The sequence below is a fragment of the Miniopterus natalensis genome, chromosome 5, assembly GCF_054644295.1.
Source record: "Miniopterus natalensis isolate mMinNat1 chromosome 5, mMinNat1.hap1, whole genome shotgun sequence".
Lineage (NCBI taxonomy): Eukaryota > Metazoa > Chordata > Mammalia > Chiroptera > Miniopteridae > Miniopterus > Miniopterus natalensis.
Window position 1 is genome coordinate 38,490,647 of NC_142085.1, and position 19,675 is coordinate 38,510,321.

Consider the following 19,675-nt stretch of genomic DNA (forward strand, 5'->3'; position numbering starts at 1 on the left):
CCTCAGGCGCCGGGGAAACAAACCCCCGCGGAGAGCCAGCAACCAATGAACCCCGGCCCTGCCCCTGTTGAGCACCCGCGACGACCCTCCCCGAGCAGGATGCGCGGATCACAGAGGAAGGGGCGGTGCCGGCGCACACGAACCAATCAGGGCAGACGCCTCCACGTGACCAGCATCGGCCAATAGGAGGCTGCGGCATTAGCGACGGGGAAATTCAAACGTGTTTACGGAGTGCGGCTTGGATCCATCTTTTCTTCTCCACTCGGCTTTCCGGCGGTGAGTTTCGCGTCGCAAGTGCACGGGGCAACAGCGGCGGCCTGTAATAGGTTCGGTAGCCGCGCGGGTCGGTAAGTGGTGGGGGCGAGGCGGAGGCGACCTAGCGGAGTTGATGGCGTAGGGCGCGGCCGAACGAGCGGGAGGGGGAGGGGAGGCCTGGTGCCTCCGCGAGTCAGCTGGGTGTTGCGGGGGGTTTTGTGAGGATCCCGGAAGCAGGAGGTGGGTGTGCCCCTAGCTGGGCAGAGGGCCTGGCGGGGCACTTGGGGGGAGTTTGGGGGCCCGAGATCATCTCCTAAAGAACACTGCCTCTCGTCGGTGTTTTAGAACAGAGAGAGGAGATGGTGGCTGTGTTCTGACAGTTACTTTTCGAGCCTGACTTCAAGAGGTGATATCTAGATGCCCTTTTCGTTGTTAAACTCGAGGTCAGTGGCGGCATTGATATCAGTGACCCTGGGTTATTGGGTTGATATTTGAGAATTACAAAAAATGACTTCGACAGGAAGACAGAATACACTTTGTTGATCAAACGTCACCACCACCAGATGAGCAAGTACGAATACAATAGTTGCTTAATCTTAGAGTGCTTAAATTAGCAAATCAGAATTCTCCCAGAAATGCACAAGAACAGGCCTGCAGATATCCCATTTATCAATAAAGGGCTGTGATGTTACAGCCCTTGCAGTGTGCAGGTTTGCTCACATAAAACCGGGGACTAAAGGAATGGTTATTCACATAACCAAAAGGATTATGTTTTTTTGTCTCTGCCAGAATCCAAACAAACAATCCATCACATTTGCTTAAATGATAGAATTTGCAAATCGGCCAGAGAAAATAATTCTCAAAAAAGAGTGAAAGGAAGGCATTCAGTATATAAAAGAAAAAATGGGAAGTTTGAAAGGAGGGGTAGCAATTTCTGTGTTGTGCAATGGAAGTTCTGTTAGGAAGAAAACATGTAATTAGCCTAGTGGGAACCTTGCTGGAAAAATTTCAAATATACGCAGTTTGTTTTTATAGGACCTCAATACATCTGTGTTAACATGTTCACATTGTAGTGCTTCTGGGTTCTGAAAGGCTAGTTGCAAAGTTTTCTTCTCTTTAATGCTAGTTAATATAGGGATTATGATTAAATTTTTTTCCTTAGAAATGGATGCTGAGGATTTAAGTGGCAGAGAATTGACAATTGATTCAATAATCAACAAAGTGAGGGATTTTAAAAATAAATTTAAAAATGAAGACCTTACTGATGAGCTAAGCTTAAATAAAGTCTCTTCCTCTTCCGATACCACAGGTGAGTTTTTGTTCTTGCTTTTTGATTGCCCCCTAAAGGTAAAAGGAATAAAATGTTGACCACTCAATGTTCACATAATATAATTTTTCTGAATAATTGATACTTACCAATTAAAGTACTGACATACACTCTATATTTTAATCCTTTTGTGTGGAAATATTCCCACAATTTTCTGCTTTCTGGAAAAAGGAAACTTATCCTTTATTACAGTGTACCCAGAAGTAGTTTTTTAAACCTTTCCATTATTGTCAGCAGTTATTTCTACTGCTATGCTTGCTGTCAATAGATGCGCTATTTTTTTTTCATTCCTTTCTTGCTGCAAAGGGAGAAAGCCTCACCGATTTTGATAAAATTATGTATAACTTTAAAGTCACTCAATTTTTGATTTGGAGAGTCTTCTTATTACTATCTTGGCCTTTTCCCCCCATTCTCCTTTTTCACTCTGTTCCAGCCACAGTGGCTTACCTGCTATCTCTGCTATAATGCTAGACCAGCTCTTACCTCAGTGCCTTTTCTTCTTGCCCTCTGCTATGAAGTGAACACCGCTCCCAAGATATCTGCTCATTCTTACCTCCTTCAGGTCTTTGCTCAAATATCAGCTCACCTATTTAAAATAGTAACCTGCTAAGGTGGGATTGTGTCTATCTCCCTTTCCTGTTATTTTTCTTCATTGCACTAATCACCTTATATCTTATTTATTCATGTGTTTATATATTGTGAGCTCCATGAGGATGTGGTTTTTATGTGTTATATCTACACAGCTTAGAATGGTGCCTGCATGTGGCATGTAGTAGTAGGTCCTTAAATATTTATTGAATGATGAATAAGTGAAATTTTAATACCCTGCCTTTATGAAAAGTATTAGCTCAGAAGCCTAATTTACTACACTTCAGATTGTTGAGGTCATTTGAAAAGTGACCTTTGGATAAGTTTGTCATATCTATACTAACATTAAATGGATGACGGATTGAAAGTGAATAGAAGAACCTGTAATCTATTCATGATGGCAGGTCATATTTATTTGAAACAACCTGGAAACTAATCATTTTGGTGTCAAACAAATTCTTAATAGAATACCACCATACTTTAAAAAGCTCTGTCAAAGCTTGTACACCAGGGTAGATGATTCCTGATTTAAAATCATTAGCTCCCTCAAACCTGTAAATACTTAAAATATATTGATAATTGGGACGTACAACATTAGATTAAGTATTGAGGAAGACTCAAAGATGGTTAAAACTGTGATTTCTAGATGAGAAGAATTTATGAAACCACTATGCTATATGTAATATGTTTGACAACAAATGAATACTAGCAAAATAAATAGTGCTTCAAGTGTTGAATGGAGGGAGGATCGGGTACTCAGAGGCGTGAGGACCACATCTGCAGAGACACGGTGTTTTTTAGACATTTTGCAGACTGGTTTATTAGGAAAACAGTGGGAGGTAAAACTGGAGAATGAAGTTAAGAGCAGACCAGATTAAATTTAAAATAAAGCAAAATTATGAACATGCTGTTTTAGTAGAAAGCAGAAACAGTAATTTTGTTTGCAAAGGTAAAGTTTTAGCCCTTGTCGAAGGCAACTGAAACTGATGGAAGGAATGATAGTTTCTCTGAGAAATAAGAATTTAATCATGTTTAGTAATGACTAAAATATTATAAACAGTAGACTGACATTAATTCAAATTGTCTTTTAGAAACATTTAACACTAAAGAAAGTAAAAAATAAATTACAACATGAAAATTATGGAGAAATGGGTAACTTGGAGGGAGAAGAAAATGACCATATTGTTGCTTATCTTTTGTAAACTGGTTTTGTTTGGTTGGTTTAAAAGTAAGTTTGAGGTATGTAGGTATAATGTTGGATAAAAAAAGGTTACAATACGACTGGGGTAATAAGTTTCTAAGTTTATAATGAATAAGTCAATAATTTTCTTAAGAAAGTTGGTACAAGTGGTGATGGGAAAGCTTTAGGTTTTCTTTGAATAGTTAGGATACTAAAACAGAATTATGCTGTCACAGCATAAAATTTTCTTAGACTATATATGGTTTTTTTGTGGGGGGTTATTATTTTTAACTCTCACTGGAGGATATTTTTTCCATTGCTTTTCAGAGAGAGTGGAAGGGGGAGAGAGAGAGAGAGAGAGAGAGAGAGAGAGAGAGAGAAACATTGATGTGGAGACACATGGATTGGTTGCTTCCTGCATGTGCCCCGACTGGGTTCAGGGATTGAGCCTGTAACTGAGGTACATGCCCTTGGCTGGAATCAAACCCCAGACCTTTCAGTCCGTGGGCTGACACTCAAACCACTGAGCCAAACCAGCTAGGGCTGTATATGGTTTTTTAACGCTACTTATAAATAACATTTCCAATTTTTTTTCTTTCTTTCAAAATATACAGCTTTTTAGAGTAAAATATAACCTCATAAAAGATATCTATGCAGTAAATAAGTTGCTTATATTTACACAAATTGTTAAAGTTTTTAGAAAGTATTTTAAGGAGTTTATATACATTGATATTGAGACTATAGCTAATTTGAAGGAAAAGTGCAACTTGGCATTTGTTTTTATGTTTTTCTTTTGTTATGGCATATTTTGTTTCCATTATTCAGATAATTCAGGAACTGTTAACCAAATTATGATGATGGCAAACAACCCAGAGGACTGGTTGAATTTGTTGCTCAAACTAGAGAAAAATAGTGTCCCCCTAAATGATGTCCTCTTAAATAAGTTGATTGGTCGTTACAGTCAAGCAATTGAAGCACTTCCTCCAGATAAATATGGCCAAAATGAGAGTTTTGCTCGAATTCAAGTGAGATTTGCTGAATTGAAAGCGTAAGTATTAGTATTTTAACTACATTTAACTAACTGCACTACATAGCTGTATTACAAAAAGGTAAAATGAAAGAAAACATGTCAGGATTATGTGTAAGAAAATATTTTTGACCAAATTCTTTTGTTTATAATTAGCAAGTGAATAATGTAAATTCTCTTTACTATGTACATATTTCAACAAGTTTCCTATTCTTTACTCTGCCTTAAAAGATTTTTTTAAAAATAGCCTACTAGTATTTAATTTTACACACAGAAAAAATAAAACCCCATGTCTTTTGGACAGTAGAATAAAGAATTATCAAACTTAGGTAGTTGTGCCCTTTTTCTTAAAATTTCACTCTGAAATCTTTATTACAGTATTCAAGAGCCAGATGATGCACGTGACTACTTTCAAATGGCCAGAGCAAACTGCAAGAAATTTGCTTTTGTGCATATATCTTTTGCACAATTTGAACTATCACAAGGTAATTTAAAATATAAAATTCAAATTTTAAGTACAAGATAACTTCCCCAACTCATATCCTAATATTACATCTTATATATAAAGTAAGAATTTGAGGCAAAAGACATGAAAGTTGATCAGATGAGATTATGGGGGAAGAATCCCACCTACGGGGAAATGCAGAGAATATTTGTTGTGCTAGCTCTTCCACTTGTAAGGAGTAATCCAGGGAAATAAGCATGAACATCATGTTTGTGCTTAGTTAGATTCAGGAAAAGTCTAAAGGAAAGTGGCTTCTTCACTGAGAATTTATGGGATGAAGGATATAAGGATATTTAAGCTAGAGCTTTACTATGCTATCGTTTCATAGCAATGAAATGTACATCAAACTATAATTGTAGCATTAATCAGTAGTTCCCCTTTAGAAAAAAGGGGGGGAGTAAGGTAAACTTCTGTAGAAGCTTTTATTTCTTGCTCACCTGCTTCTTTATATTCTGGACTTTTTGAATAGGACTAGGGCAGTCTCTTCCTCAGATATTTTTAGCCTGGCCATTCATAGTCTTCTCTTCTCATTTTCTGAGGCCTCTGAATCTACTTTCCTTCTATCCTCTTGGCCACATGTTCCTATTTTCCCTCAGCTTTATTTCTGTTCCATTCCTGATCCCATTTACTGTCAGATATACATATTATCACTATTGATTTGGCTCAGCCAGAATCCTCATGATGGTACCCAAAGCAGGGCTCAGTAACTGGACAGTATTCTCTGGGATTGATGTTGGAGAAAAGCATTGTGCAAGCTCCTTGGTTGTTAAGGTCTTTGGCTGGCCTTTAAGATACTTTATCTTTTTTCCACCTAAAATTTTTTTTGAGGTAATATGGCCCGTCAATAGCAACTATAAGCTTCACGTCTTTAGAACACATACATTTTGAAAATCTTAAATTGTGATCTATAAAAAAGAAATGCACTTTATCTATACTACTGCAATGTAGTAGTAATCTCAAGGTCAAAATTGTGATTATTTTGAACAGGGTTGATGAATAGGCTTCCAGGAAATATGAAACATCTCTGAAATCTTATGTGTAGCATGGTGGTACATTTGTAGGAGTGCAGCATATCCCCGTAGCTTTTATCAGATTGTCATGGGGGTCTGTAAACTCCTTAATTACTAGTTTTCCAAGCCTTTTTTGTTTGCTGTCCTAAAATGTTCAATACATGAAATTCTGTCACTACTGTCAATAAATGTAGACTTCACCACTATCGAATATGTTTATATTTTTAAAACTTGTAAACTGTCTGAAGCTAGAAGCCATCTAATCATTTATACCCTAAGTGCCAAGTTCATAGCATAGCTCAGTGGCTCCCATAAATGTTGAAAGCATATTCTATAAGTTACGTGAGGTATACATTTTAGTATTTATAAACAAAATAATAGACTAAATAGATGGGGTAATTTTGCAGTTGAAATAAAATTTGGTAATTTATCTGCAGTCAGAAAAGTAATTATGGTAGTTATTTTTGCATTTTTGGGATGGTGTAGCTAAGTCTGATAGCTAAAGATTAATCTTTATCATTACTTTTTTTTTTTTTTACAAGAAATCTTTTGATGGAGAATTCCCTTTAGCAAAAGATGTCAACCTTTTCTTAGTGACTGAATGTCATTGTGAATGATCATTATCATACTGCATTATAACAGTGATGCTCTTGGGACTGTTACGACGCCTAGGGCTTAGTTTTCTCTTTGACTAAATTCCCTGAGGGTCCTAAGTGTTTTCCTTGGCCTTTGGTGTCCCCACTTTGTATCTGCTTTGTTATACTTCTTTTACTTCTGAAAATGGACAATGGTGATATACTAATGCATAAACATCAATCACATATTAATTACACAAGTAAGCTATTTGATATGAGTTGTTGATCAGAAGTGAGGTTGCTTATTTGCTTATGAAATAAAGCTCAAGAGCCTTGGAATGAGTATTTTTGCCTAAAGCTTTAAAACGTTTTTCAAGGTCCTGAAGAATAACAATCTGGAGAGTGAAGATGGCTGCATTAGAATAATAGTCATTTTTTACTTTGTTAGGTAATTTAAAGAAAAGTAAACAACTTCTTCATAAAGCTGTAGAATGTGGAGCAGTACCACTACAAATGCTAGAAACTGCCATTCAGAATTTAAACCTCCAAAAAAAGCAGCTGCTTCCAGAGGAGGAAAAGAAGAGTTTATCAGGTAAATGTATATGTGTGCTGATGCTTTTCTGTGGTTGATTACCTGTGAAAAAGGATTAAGGGTAATATTTTATAGAAAAAATATGTAGAATGGTCACAATCTAAGTTTAAATTTCAGATTTAAAGGAGATGAGACATTTAGAAGTTATCAAGTCATTAGTGTTGTGTTGGATATTTTGTTGTTGCTGATCACACTTTCACTGGTAAAACATTAAAAACAACTCAATCTAATTTGAGAATCACTTTTTGTGTTTAGAAATAGGGCATGTGTCTTTATTCTGGGGAAGCAATTATGTAATTATGAAACAGTTATTAAATATAGTTAGGTAATTATCTTAACATCTTCATGTCTGCATATCTTATTTAGGGGCAGATTTATGAATTGACTTTAAGTATTCTTATTTGTGAGATTCTTTATGTCTTTACAAATTTAATCACAATTTCAAAATTTTTACAGCATCCACAGTATTAAGTACCCAAGAATCATTTCCCAGTTCACTTGGACATTTACAGAATAGAGACATCAGTTGTGATTCCAGAGGACAGACTACAAAAGCCAGGTTTTTGTATGGGTGAGGAAGCTGAACGTTTTTTAAATGTCCATCATACATTTATTTTTATGTTTACATATATAGTGTCATGAAAAAGTGGCAACAGAGTTTAGCAATTATTGGAAATACACATGTTAATATTATTCTTTTAAAAATGTGGGTGTTTTCTTTCTGTTTAGAGAGAACGTGCCCCCTCAAGATGCAGACATAGGTCATCGAAATCCCTTAAAACAAACAAACAAAGCTAAACGGGTAAGTTTTAATCTACTTTGATTAAGGTGGTAGTGGTGAGGTCTTTGTTTTTTTCCTAGTTGGTCACTTAATCTTTCAAAACATTTTAGTCATGTCCATTTGGAAGAGTCCCAGTGAATCTTCTAAATAGCCCGGATTGTCATGAGGAGACTGATGATTCAGTTGTACCAAGATATGCAAAAAGGTATGTTTGGATTTTAATTTATTAATTTATTTTCAATATTTGAAGATTGATTGCAGAATGGTCTTAAAGCCTTTTACTGCGCAGTAGTAATTCAGATTAAGTTTTTATTTAGTATTAAAGGTTACCAAGTCTCTAATGTTGGGGACAAAGGAATGAGTGGGGAATATGACTTTATTTTACTTTTTCACTTATTGAAAATATTCATTAAAGGAACTATTAAAAAATAGGAAACATGAAGGAAAAAAACATTAAGACAACCTGAAGCTTAAAAGACTATGCGAACATCTCCAAACTCCTGTTGTCTGAACATTTCTCACTTAAATTGGTAGGCTTCCTGCTAAGAGTTTCTTCCTTGTGTGTGTATAGAAGTCTCCATAGCAGGGTGAAGGCTGTCTGGGAACAATTTCTTTTCCAGCTATTTGGAAAGAGCAGCTACCAGTGGGAAGGATGATTAATCCATTCATTTGCTTCAGAAGCTAGGGCATCAAGAAGTGGGGCAGAGTAGATAGAGATAAAATGTTCATTATATCCAATGTGTTTTTCCTTTTTCTTGGATGTTTATTCCCTTGAAAAAAAATGGCAATCTGGTGTTCTAGCTTAGCTAAGGGATTTCTTCTGGTCTATCCTTAACTCTAATCACTATATAACATTTCTATTGGAAAAATCTCCTTGGATTCCAGAGAACCATTTGGAAACACAACTTATTGTTTAGAAGCACAACTGATTGTTTTTAGTTGGTGTTTTCTATACTTAAATTCCTATTACACTTAGGGCTTGACTACATATTAATATTAAAAGAACATTTTGGTTGTCAGGTTAAGCTCCAAAATGTTGACAGTTATCTTGTTATCTTCATTTCAGATACCTAGGTGAAGAACAGATTGTTTCTCACACTCTAAGAAAATAAAAACAAAAACAAACCAGTTATTTTCTTGCTCGTTATGATAGACTGTATGCCAGGCACTGTCGAGGCCCACAGAAGGGTTTATAGTCTAGTTGTTCTCCTTAAGCTGTTTGCAATCTGAAGAGTTTCACCTACATGTTGCTCTTCCCTTCTCCTTTACCACAGTCACACCCTAGTTCCAGTTGTTACTTATTACATAATGAAGTATATAATCACCTACCAATCTCATCACTTTTAAAAAATACATATTTTTTTATTGGTTTTTTTAGAGAGAGAATAAAGGAGAGGGACAGAGAGAAACATCGATTGGCTGACTACTGCAGCCACCAGAGGATTTAGCTCACAACCTGGGCTCAAACCAGCAACCTTTTGGTGTGTGGGACAAGGCTCAACCAACTGAGCCACAACGGCCAGGGCCAATCTCTGTCATTTTTGTTGTTGCTCAGCACCTGATTTAATCACATTTTGTGCTAGAATCATGTTATTTTTAAAAATATCTTTTCAAGAGATTTTTCCATTTAAAAAGTATATGTAGTTAAAAAGTCAACTTTAAAATGGAGAAAATAATATATTGGAAAGAGTGACTTCAAATTAAACTTCAAAATTATTTTGTTTTGTGGGTAATAGACAGACCTCTAGAACAGAATGCCGAGAAGTGATTGTGCCTGGATCTAAACCAAGTGGAAATGATTCCTGTGAATTAAGAAATTTAAAGGTATTCCTGTTTTTGAATTTTTATATGGAGCAAGGGTTCCTGAGCCAAGGTTCATGGAGCTTTTTCTGTGAAAGGCAACCCGTCATTTATATGATATCTTTAACAGTGTTCCTAAAGCCCCCAGAGATGTAGGACCACTAATGGGAAGTGGTACAGAAATCGATTTCTAAGCTCTTTGTCCAAGACTGAGGTGGTAGAGATCAACCATATCCTGGGATAAATGAAGTAACACTTTTTATCCAGGTGTTTAAGCATTCCCCCAGGTTTAGTTTCGTGTTGTGTTTAGTCATATAATCTGGCAGGACGTTTTAGACAAAAATGAGAGAATAAATTGTGATGGACAGGGGTGAGGGCTTAGCCTGATGTGCATATACTGCAGAGCAGCTTTGTGAATCTCAATGATAGGAAAGGTTTAGTCTCTGATGCACTGATTTTTAGGGGTTATATTACTCTTATTGTATTTGAGTTAGACCCCTTGCATCACAATATGGGTCTTTTCAACTGTATATTTTTTATAATTCATCTTTTTCATGGTCTTTGCTTTAAAATAATTTTAACTAACCAAAACTATCTTAAAGGAAAATAGAATTTTGTTCAAATTTTACATCCTGGACTTAGAATAATTATTGTCTTAGATTTACACAGATCTTAATTTTGAATAGTTCTGTTATTTTTGGTGATAAAATGTGACTATAGTAACAAAATGATGTTTTATGTTGGATTCAAACTTTCTAACCTCAGTTTTTAAGTGGACATATTTTAACAATTGACTGATATGCTCATTGAAAGTAAATTGCCCAAATTTATGGTTATGGTCATTCCTATTGCTCTAGTCAGTAATTCAGGAAGTTAATCTTTGCTCGGAGTTTGTGACTCCACAGGTGATTATAACATAATATTCCTAGCAATATTTTCACGTAGATGGGACTTTCATATGTTGAACACTAAGACAAATTAGCACTACTTCTTTTATGAGACTTATTATTTGATATCTTATTTTCATATAGTCTGTTCAAAATATCCATTCCAAGGACCCTCTGGTGTCAGATGAGAAGAGTTCTGAACTTAATACTGACTCAGTAACCATGAAGAATAAAACTGAGTCAAGTTTTCTAAGAAAATTAGAAGGTAAGTGACAAAACAGACTTCTTTGGTTAAGAAAACCATTTTGGCTTTGCCCAGTATAGTTTAGTTGGTTGGGCGTTGACTTGTGCACTGAAGGATAGCTGGTTTCTTTTCCTGGTGGGAGGCATGCAGGAGGCAGCCAGTCAACATTTCCCTTTCACATAGATCTTTCTCTCTTTCTCTCCCTCTCCCTTCCTCTCTCTCTAAAGGTCAATTAAAAGGAAAAAAGAAGGGGGCAAAAAACACTAAAACAATAAAATAAAATTTAAAACAAGAAAACTACTTTGTTGTTTGTGAATGCTAACCAGCCACCTAAGAATTGTAATATAAGACAGTTATCTATCTTGTATTTCAGTTGAATTATAAAGAATGTATAAAAAGTATTAAATTCTGTAGCAAAGAAAATTTATTTATCTAAAAGTTCCATAAAAGAAAGTGGAGGGAAAGTACCATGGAGCTGAGTTATTTTTCTCAATTGACTTGACATATGCTTTCTGGAAAGGACACAGAAGCTGTATTTGTATGATAATTCTCCTTTTCCTCTTTAATTAAAAATTTGATTTCCCACTGTATGAGTACTATGATAAATGTTCTAAGGATATGTAAATGAATGAGCCAGAGTCCCAAGGATGTTGCCATCCAATGTGGGAGATACACTGCTGTCTGCTGGGTAGAATGCAGAGAGTGTCATGAGAACCACATAAATAAAATGCTATGAGAATTCAGAGGGAGGAGAAATTTGAGAATCTAATTTAGGGACAATAAGTAATACTTTGTGGAGGAGAAGAAATGTGAAAAACTGTTAGGGTTTAAATTGAAAGGACTAGCAGTGTCGATATTTCAGATGGAGGTGATAGCGTAAGCAAAAGAATAAAACATTTTAGGAACAAAAAAGTCAGTCTAGTTATGATGAAAACTTTAGCACAGGTAGTATAGAAATGAGAGAGAAGACTGGTTGGCTTAAATTTTTTATTCTTTTAGATGTCAGAGTACCATTAAAGATTTTTTTTTTTTAAATATATCTTTATTGATTTCAGAGAGAGGAAAGGAGAGGGAGAGGGAGATAGAAACATCAATGATGAGAGTCATTGGTCGGCTGCCTCCTGCACGCCCCCAACTGCTGGGGATCAAGCCCACAACCGGGCATGTGCCCTGACCAGGAATTGGACCCTGATCACCTGGATCCTAGATCAATGCTCAACCGCTGAGCCACGCCCGGCTGGGCAAGATTTTTGAACCAGGTCATAAATCCAATAATCACTATCCAAACAAAGGTTGCTAGATTGAATGTGATTTTGTCTTTTAATTGGACTGAGAGGTGGCACCTGGACAAAACTAGGCTTGCCATGGACTCATTTGGGTTTATCCTGGGCTTTCCTGGTTTAACTCTGAACGCCCCATGTTAAGGAAAGCCCTCAGCCCCCAGCAAACTGGGGTGGTTAGTCACCCTAGAATAGTCTTTTTGCCATTATTGATTGGGAATAGACCCTTAATCTTAGTATTTGGGGAAAACTAATATTTTATACTTTCATGGCTTCTGTTGTAAAGTGATATGACTAATAGTACTAATCTGATACCTAATTTAATGTTTTTAAATGAAGATTTTGCCAATAATACTTTATTTTATAGTAAAACTTCTAATTAGAAAACCTGCCCAAGTCATAAGATTGCAGCCCAATGCAGTATTTCATTCATACATATTTCTATGTAGTATATCAAAGAGTGGGATTGTTGGGTCACAGGATGTGCATACACTTATCTGTAGTAGATAGTGCCAAACAGTTTTCCAGAGTGGTTGGACCTTTGACCAGTTATGTTGCTCTTGCTCCATATTCTTCTCAGTCATTTTATTGTTGGGTTTTAGTTTTAGACATTCTGATGCTGCTAAGTGACATCTCATTGTGGTTTTAATTTACATTTCCTTGATGTCTAATGATGAGGAACATCTTTTTGTATGTTTATTGGCTATTTGGATACCCTCTTGTGAAGTACTTCTTGGAGTCTTTTGCCAGTTTTTCTGTTGAGTTTTCTTTCTTTTTTGCATTGATTTTTTTTGGGAGATACTATATCATCTAGATACAGATCCTTTTGTTGGATATATGTATTGCAAGTGATTTCTCCCATTATGTGGTAAAGACTGTTGATGAAAAGAAGTTCTTAATTATCATGCATTTTAATTTATTAATCTTTTGTGCTGAGTGTTTTCTGTGTCTTTAAATAAATCTTTTCCTACTCTAAGGCCATAAAGATATTTCTATATATTTTATGTAAGATCAAGTGTCAAGATCCTTTTTTCCAATGTGTATGTCCAGCTGATCCATTAGTGATTATTGAAAAGGCCCTCTTTTCAATAATTGTTGAAAATTAGGGGACCCTGTATGTGATGTGTGGTTTCTTTTCTCTTCCATAGTTCTTTTTGTTTATCTTTGTGCTAGTACAGTGCTATCTTACTTACTGCAGGAAATCTTTATCTGTCAGAAAATCTTCCAACTTTGTTCTTCAAGGCTATTTTAGCTGTTCTGGGCCTTTTGGATTTACATATAAGTATTAGAATCTATCACTACATTTTTTTAATGGAATTTTGATTGAGAACTAATGGGACAAGCTCACATCTTAACAGATAAATGTTCTAGTCTGCTAATCTGGCATTCATTTAAGTGGTCTTTAAAATGTTCAGAGCATCATTTTCTGAGTAGAGATTTTGCCTATCTTTTGTTAGAGTTATTCCTCAATATTTGATACTTTTTTGATGCTATAATGAATGGGGTCTTTAAAAAAATTGCATCCTTTAATGCTTTGTTGCTGGTATATGAAAATACAACTGATTTTTAGTTATTGATCTTAGATACAGTGGCATTGCTAAACTCACTGTTAATATTTTCTTATGGATTCTTTCATGTTTGAAAATAATATAACATTTTTTTACTTTCCAAGTTTAACTTTCATTTCTTTGCTCTAGTGCGCTTAACACCTTCAGTATAATGATGAATAGAAGGGATGATAGGTGGTATTCTTGTCTCATTCCATATTTTAGAGGGAACCTTTTAATATGTTACCTTTGTATGATAATTGCTGTAGATTTTTGTAGCTACTCTATCAAGTATCAAAACAGTGAGTTTTGCTTTACACCTGTAATATTAGTTTTTTGTGACTTGGTGTTGAATTTTATCAAATTCTTCTGTGTTTATTGAGTTGATCATATTTTTTTTCCTCTATTCTGTTATGACAAATTAAACTGATTTTCAAATGTTAAGCAAATTTGCATTTTGTAACATACACAGTTTGGTCATAATTTGTTATCCTTTTGTATATTGCAAATATTTCATTTAGGATTTATGCATCTATTATGATAGGAATGGAATGTTGATATTCATAGAATAGTAAAGGTATTGTTGAGGTTCTTTTGTTCAGAGACCTTTAAAGTAAATTGCAGGCCAGTTTAAGGTAAAATTTTTGTTTAAAAACTAGAGGTCTATGAAAAGTGGTGAATTAGCTTCTCTTTATTAGCAAGACTTTATGACATATATAGGTTTTTTCATTTTTATTTGTTTACTTGCTTTCGTGTAAAGACCAGAAGAATTTAAATTCAGAATGGTCTTTGATGATGAAACCCTATGTAACTACTTAAGAAGGTGGCTGTGTTGCAGGTTTGTAAAAATTGACTTGCTGAAAGCAAATTGTCAACAATTGGCTTAAAGTTTTTAGTTTCTCTCTTTGTTTTTAAGAGCAAAATGCTAATACAGTTTGTAGCATGTACTAGTGTTTAGGCTTAATTTTGTTATTATAAAATATTCTTGCATTTTAATGATAAAAGCAAAAACAATTTCAGAACCTAAAGAAGATCAAGAACCAAAGGTTCCAGAAAGTAACCAGAAACAATGGCAATCTAAGAAAAAGTCAAAATGTGTAAACCAGAATCCTGCTGCACCTTTAAATCAGTGGCAGATTCCAGAGATAACCCCAAAAGTTGATGCAGAGGTAACTTTCTTTTCCTCTTGTGTAACATGGCCAGTTTAAAATGTGATGATCATGTTAAATGTTTTCTTATTTTATTAACTTCTATGCACCATATTTAGTGGAATAGTTTATTTAAAGGGTATTTTTATTATTCACAAAACAATGATCAGTAACAGGGATCAGCAAACTATAGTCAGTGGGTTAAATCTGTTTCCCAGCCCGCTGGAGTGGCTCAGTTGGTTGAGAGTCATCCTGTGCACCAAAAGGTTGCTGGTTCAATTCCTGGTCAGGGCACATACCTGGGTTGGGGGTTTGGTCCCCAGTCAGGGCACATATGAAAGGCAATTGATCCATGTTTTTCTCTCTCTCTCTCTCTATCCCTTCTTCTCTCTCTAAAATCAATAAAAATACATTAGAAAATCTGTTTCCCAGCCTGTGTGTGTAAATGTTTTATTGCGATACAGCCATGACCATTTACTTACTATCTATGGCTACTTTGAAACTATAACAGCAGAGTTGAGTAGTTGCAGCACTTCTGTAAAGCCTAAAATGTTTACTGAATTGCCCTTTACAGAAAACAATATGCTGATGTTTACACTTGTGCAATACAAAAGCATTTGACAGTTTCCTATTGTCATCCTCATGGATGAAATAGAAAATATTAACTAGACAATATTTATAACAGTGACTAGGGGCCATTTCAGAACGAATGATCTGGTAGACTGCTGGAGGGAGAGCCATACCTATTTTAGTTCATGGCCATACTTTTCTCACCATTTCTTATTATTTATAGTCTAACTCAGTGGTTCTCAAATATTTTGGTCTTGGGACCCCCTTTTACCCTTAGTTATTGAGATACCCAAAGAGCTTTTGTTTACATAGGTTTACATATACTTATCTGTATTTACTGTATTAGAAAATAAAATCAAGAAATTTTTAAAATATTTATTAATATATTAAAAATAACAATATGCCCATTACATGTGAATATAGATACACTTATGAAAAATAAGTATTTTATTTTGTTTTATTGAGGTATAGTTGACATACAACGTTATTTTAGTCTCAGGTGTACAAAATAATGATTTGATATTTGTATATATTGTGAAATCACCACAAGAAATCTAGTTGACATCTGTCACCATAGCTACAAAAATTTTATAATGAGAACTTTACTCACTTTAACTACTCAACAACTTTCAAATACACAATACAGTTTTATTAACTATAGTCACCATGCTGTCCATTATATCCCCATGACTTATTTGTTTTATAATTAAAAGTTTGAACCTTTTGACCATCTTCATCCTTTTCGACCATAGTCACCCCTTCTGTCTCTCCCTCCCCACCTCTGGCAAACACCAATCTGTAACTTTTTTTTAAATTAAAATTTTACATATAAATGACACTATGCAGTATTTGTCTTTCTCTGTCTGACATATTTCACTTAGCATATGTCCTCAGTTCCATCCATGTTGTCACAAATGGCAAGATTTCATTCTTTAAGCTGAATAATATGTCACTGTGTATATATGTATCACATTTTTCATTCATCCATCAGTGGAAACTTATGTTGTTTCCATATCTTGACTATTGTAAATAATGCTGCAGTGAAAATGAACATGAGGGTGCATATTATCTTTTTGGGTTAGTGTTTTCATTTTCTTCAGATAAATACCCAGAATTGGAATTGGTGGGTTATATGGTGGTACTGTTTTTTTTTGTTCTGTGTGTGTGTGTAATATATTTTTATTGATTTCAGAAAGAGGAAGGGAGAGGGGGAGAGAGAGATAGAAACATCAATGATGAGAGAGTCGTCATTGATCGGCTGCCTTCTTCATGCCCCCACTGGGGATCGAGCCTGAAACCCAAGCATATGCCCTGACCAGGAGTCGAACTGCAATTTTCTGGATCATAAGTCAGTGCTCAACCTCAGAGCCACGCTGGCTGGGCAATGGTAGTTCTGTTTTTAATTTTTCTATATTGTTTTCCATAGTTGCTGCACCAATTTACATTCTCACCAACAGGGCAAAAGGGTTCTCTTCTCCACATCCTTGTCAACACTTGTGTTTCTTATGTTTTTGATAATAGCCATTCTGACAGGTGTGGGGTGGACATTTTAACAATATTAATTTTTTCAGTCCATGAGCATGTACTATCTTTCCATTTATTGTGTCTTTTTCAATTTTTTCATCAGTGTCTTAATAGTTTTCAGTATACAGGCCTTTTACCTCCTTGGTTAAATTTATTCCTAGGTATATTATTCTTTTTGATGCAATTATAAATGGAATTGTTTTGTTAATTTTTTTCCTGATAGGTTGTTATTATGTAGAAACACAACAGATTTTTATGTATAGATTTTGTATCTTAAAACTTTACTGAATTTGTTAGTTCTAACAGTCTTTTGGTAGCCTTTAAGGTTTTCTATATATAATATCATGCCATCTCCAAATAGTGACAGTTTTACTTTGTCCTTTCTGATTTGATGCATTTTATTTCTTGCCTAATTGCTCTGGGCAGGACCATATATATATTGATTGATTGATTTTTAGAGAGAGAGAAAGGGAGAGAAACATCTATTTGTTGTTCCACTTATTTTTTTTTTTTTTAATCCTCACCTGAGGATTTTGTTTTTTACTGATTTGAGGGAGAGAAACATCAATCAGTTGCCTCTCGTATGCACCCTGACTGGGATCGAACCCATAGCCTTTTTGGTGTTACGGGGCCATGCTCCAACCAACTAAGCCGCCTGACCAGGGATGTTCCACTTATTTATGCATTCATTGGTTGATTCTTGTATATGCCCTGACCAAGGATTGAACCCGAAATCTTGGCCTGTTAGAGTGGGACAACACTCTAACCAACTGAACTGTCCAGCTAGGGCAGGACTTCCAATATTTTGTTCAATAAAAGTGGTGAAAGTGGACATCCTTGTCTTATTACTAATCTTAGAGGAAAAGCTTTTAGCTTTTCTCAGTCGAGTACAATGTTATCTGTGGGCTTTTCATATATGGCCTCTATTATGCTGAGTTACATTCCCTCAAAACAAAATATAATGAGAAGAATGGCATTGTTTTACAATTTCTTTAATGATTGGCTTAACAGAAAACTGGATTTCTTGAATCTGCTTTTGCATTTAATCTATTTTATTATCATGTGTCTTATAGCCTTGGGAAATCGCCAATACATACTCATGAAATTGCAGAAGGCAAATAATGTCTTAGTATGATAAGGAAGATAGTTTTAACCTCTCAGACTCCCTGAAAGGATCTTGGCAACCACCCTCTCTCTGCTTTTCCTGGATTACTCTTTGAGAACCACCAATCTAAGTAAAACAGTAGATAACAAATGTTAGATGAAAGGAATCCTGACAGGTTGAATCATGGATCATATTAAACAGCATCTCTCTTTTTCTTTTTGAAACCTGTAAATCAATAGCATGGTAAAGGAACTCAAAACTATTTGTCATTAGGGAAATGCAAATCAAAATTACAATGACATACCACTGCATACCCACTAACATAGCTATAATTAAAAAGAGACAATTACAAGTGCTGATGAAGATGTGAAACCCTCATACACTGCTGGTGAGAATGTAAAATGGTGCAGTCACTTGGAAAATGGGCATGGCAGTTCCTCAGAAGATTAAACATAAAGTTACCATGTGATCCAGCAGTTCCAGTCCTAGGTACATACTCAAGAAAACTGAAAATATATATTCACAGAAAAACTTGTACATGAATGTTTATAGCAGTTTTATTCATAATTACTAAAAACTGGAAATGACCCAAATATCCATGAACTAGAGAGTGATAAACAAAGTGTGGCACTCTAATTTTTTTATTATTTTATTATTCAACAATAAAAAATAAGTACTGATAAATTCAGTAACATGGATGAACCTTGAAAACACACTAAGAATAAGAAGCTTGTCACAAAAGGCCATATTATGTGATTCCATTTATAAGAAATGTTCGGAATAGGAGATTCCACAGAGATAGAAAGCAGATTAGTGGGTGACAAGACTGGTAGTGAATGCTAATGGATACGGCATTTCTTCTGAGGATGCTGAAAATGGTATGTAATTAAACAGTAGTAGTGATTGAACACTAGTGAATATATTAAAAACCACTGAACTACCCTGGCTGGGTGGCTCAGTTGGAGTGTTGTCCTGCATAGAAAAAAGGTTGTGGGTTTGATTACCAGTCAGGGCATATACCTAGGTTTTGGGTTCAATCCCTGGTTGGGATTGCATACAGGGGGCAACCAGTCAATGTGTCTCTCACATCAATGTTTTTCTCTCTGTCCTTCCCCCCACCCCCCCAGTTTCTCTAAAAAAAACACAACACCCTCAAAAAAAATATATATATATATCCCCCACTGAGGATTAACAAAACAAAAAAGTTATTGAAAGTCTGGAATATATATATATCTACCTATTTTAGCATGCTTTTTTTGTAATTCATGATTTTATAATTTTATTTTAGAAGTGATTTTTAAATTTTATTTTGGTTTAACAGAAACAAACCACTTTTGAGCAACCTGCCTCTTTAGTTTCAAAGCAGTCACCACCACTATCAGTACCAAAATGGATTGACCGAAAATCTGTTTGTAAGACACCCAGCAGCAGGGCCTTGGAAGATTACATGAGCTGGTAATTACTTTTGACTCTTAACTTGGTACAATAGAAATAACATGGGCTTTGGGGCCAGATAGATCTGGAGTTGAATCCTGCTGCCTTAAGGATTTTTTAAATTCCTATTTTTTTCTCAGCATCATATTTTTCACCTATAAATGGTGAAAAAGGCTACAGTATATTTTTAGGAATTGTTTTGAAAGTCTCTGTCATATTGTATTCTGTACCTGCAACCTATAACTACTCTAAGTATGCAAAACTTGATAATCATGCATTACCACATGGGTCCCTCT

At 35.3% G+C, this 19,675-nt stretch overlaps 1 protein-coding gene across 2 annotated transcripts in view; it reads left to right on the top strand.

The window, feature by feature from the left end:
* The first annotated feature begins 216 nt into the window (after positions 1-216).
* The window catches only part of TTK (TTK protein kinase), a 35,912-nt gene continuing 16,453 nt past the window's right edge, over positions 217-19,675 (top strand). Inside the window, exons 1-12 of one of the 2 annotated variants that reach the window (XM_016207358.2) lie at positions 217-276; positions 1,418-1,564; positions 4,176-4,398; positions 4,756-4,862; positions 6,916-7,059; positions 7,516-7,630; positions 7,789-7,861; positions 7,951-8,045; positions 9,577-9,664; positions 10,672-10,792; positions 14,619-14,767; positions 19,267-19,400. In XM_016207358.2, coding sequence (XP_016062844.2) covers positions 1,420-1,564; positions 4,176-4,398; positions 4,756-4,862; positions 6,916-7,059; positions 7,516-7,630; positions 7,789-7,861; positions 7,951-8,045; positions 9,577-9,664; positions 10,672-10,792; positions 14,619-14,767; positions 19,267-19,400 — 1,394 coding nt within the window. In that variant the 5' untranslated portion in view covers positions 217-276; positions 1,418-1,419. Of the gene's footprint in view, positions 348-1,417; positions 1,565-4,175; positions 4,399-4,755; positions 4,863-6,915; positions 7,060-7,515; positions 7,631-7,788; positions 7,862-7,950; positions 8,046-9,576; positions 9,665-10,671; positions 10,793-14,618; positions 14,768-19,266; positions 19,401-19,675 lie in introns of both variants that reach the window. The other variant, XM_016207357.2, reaches the window with a different exon arrangement.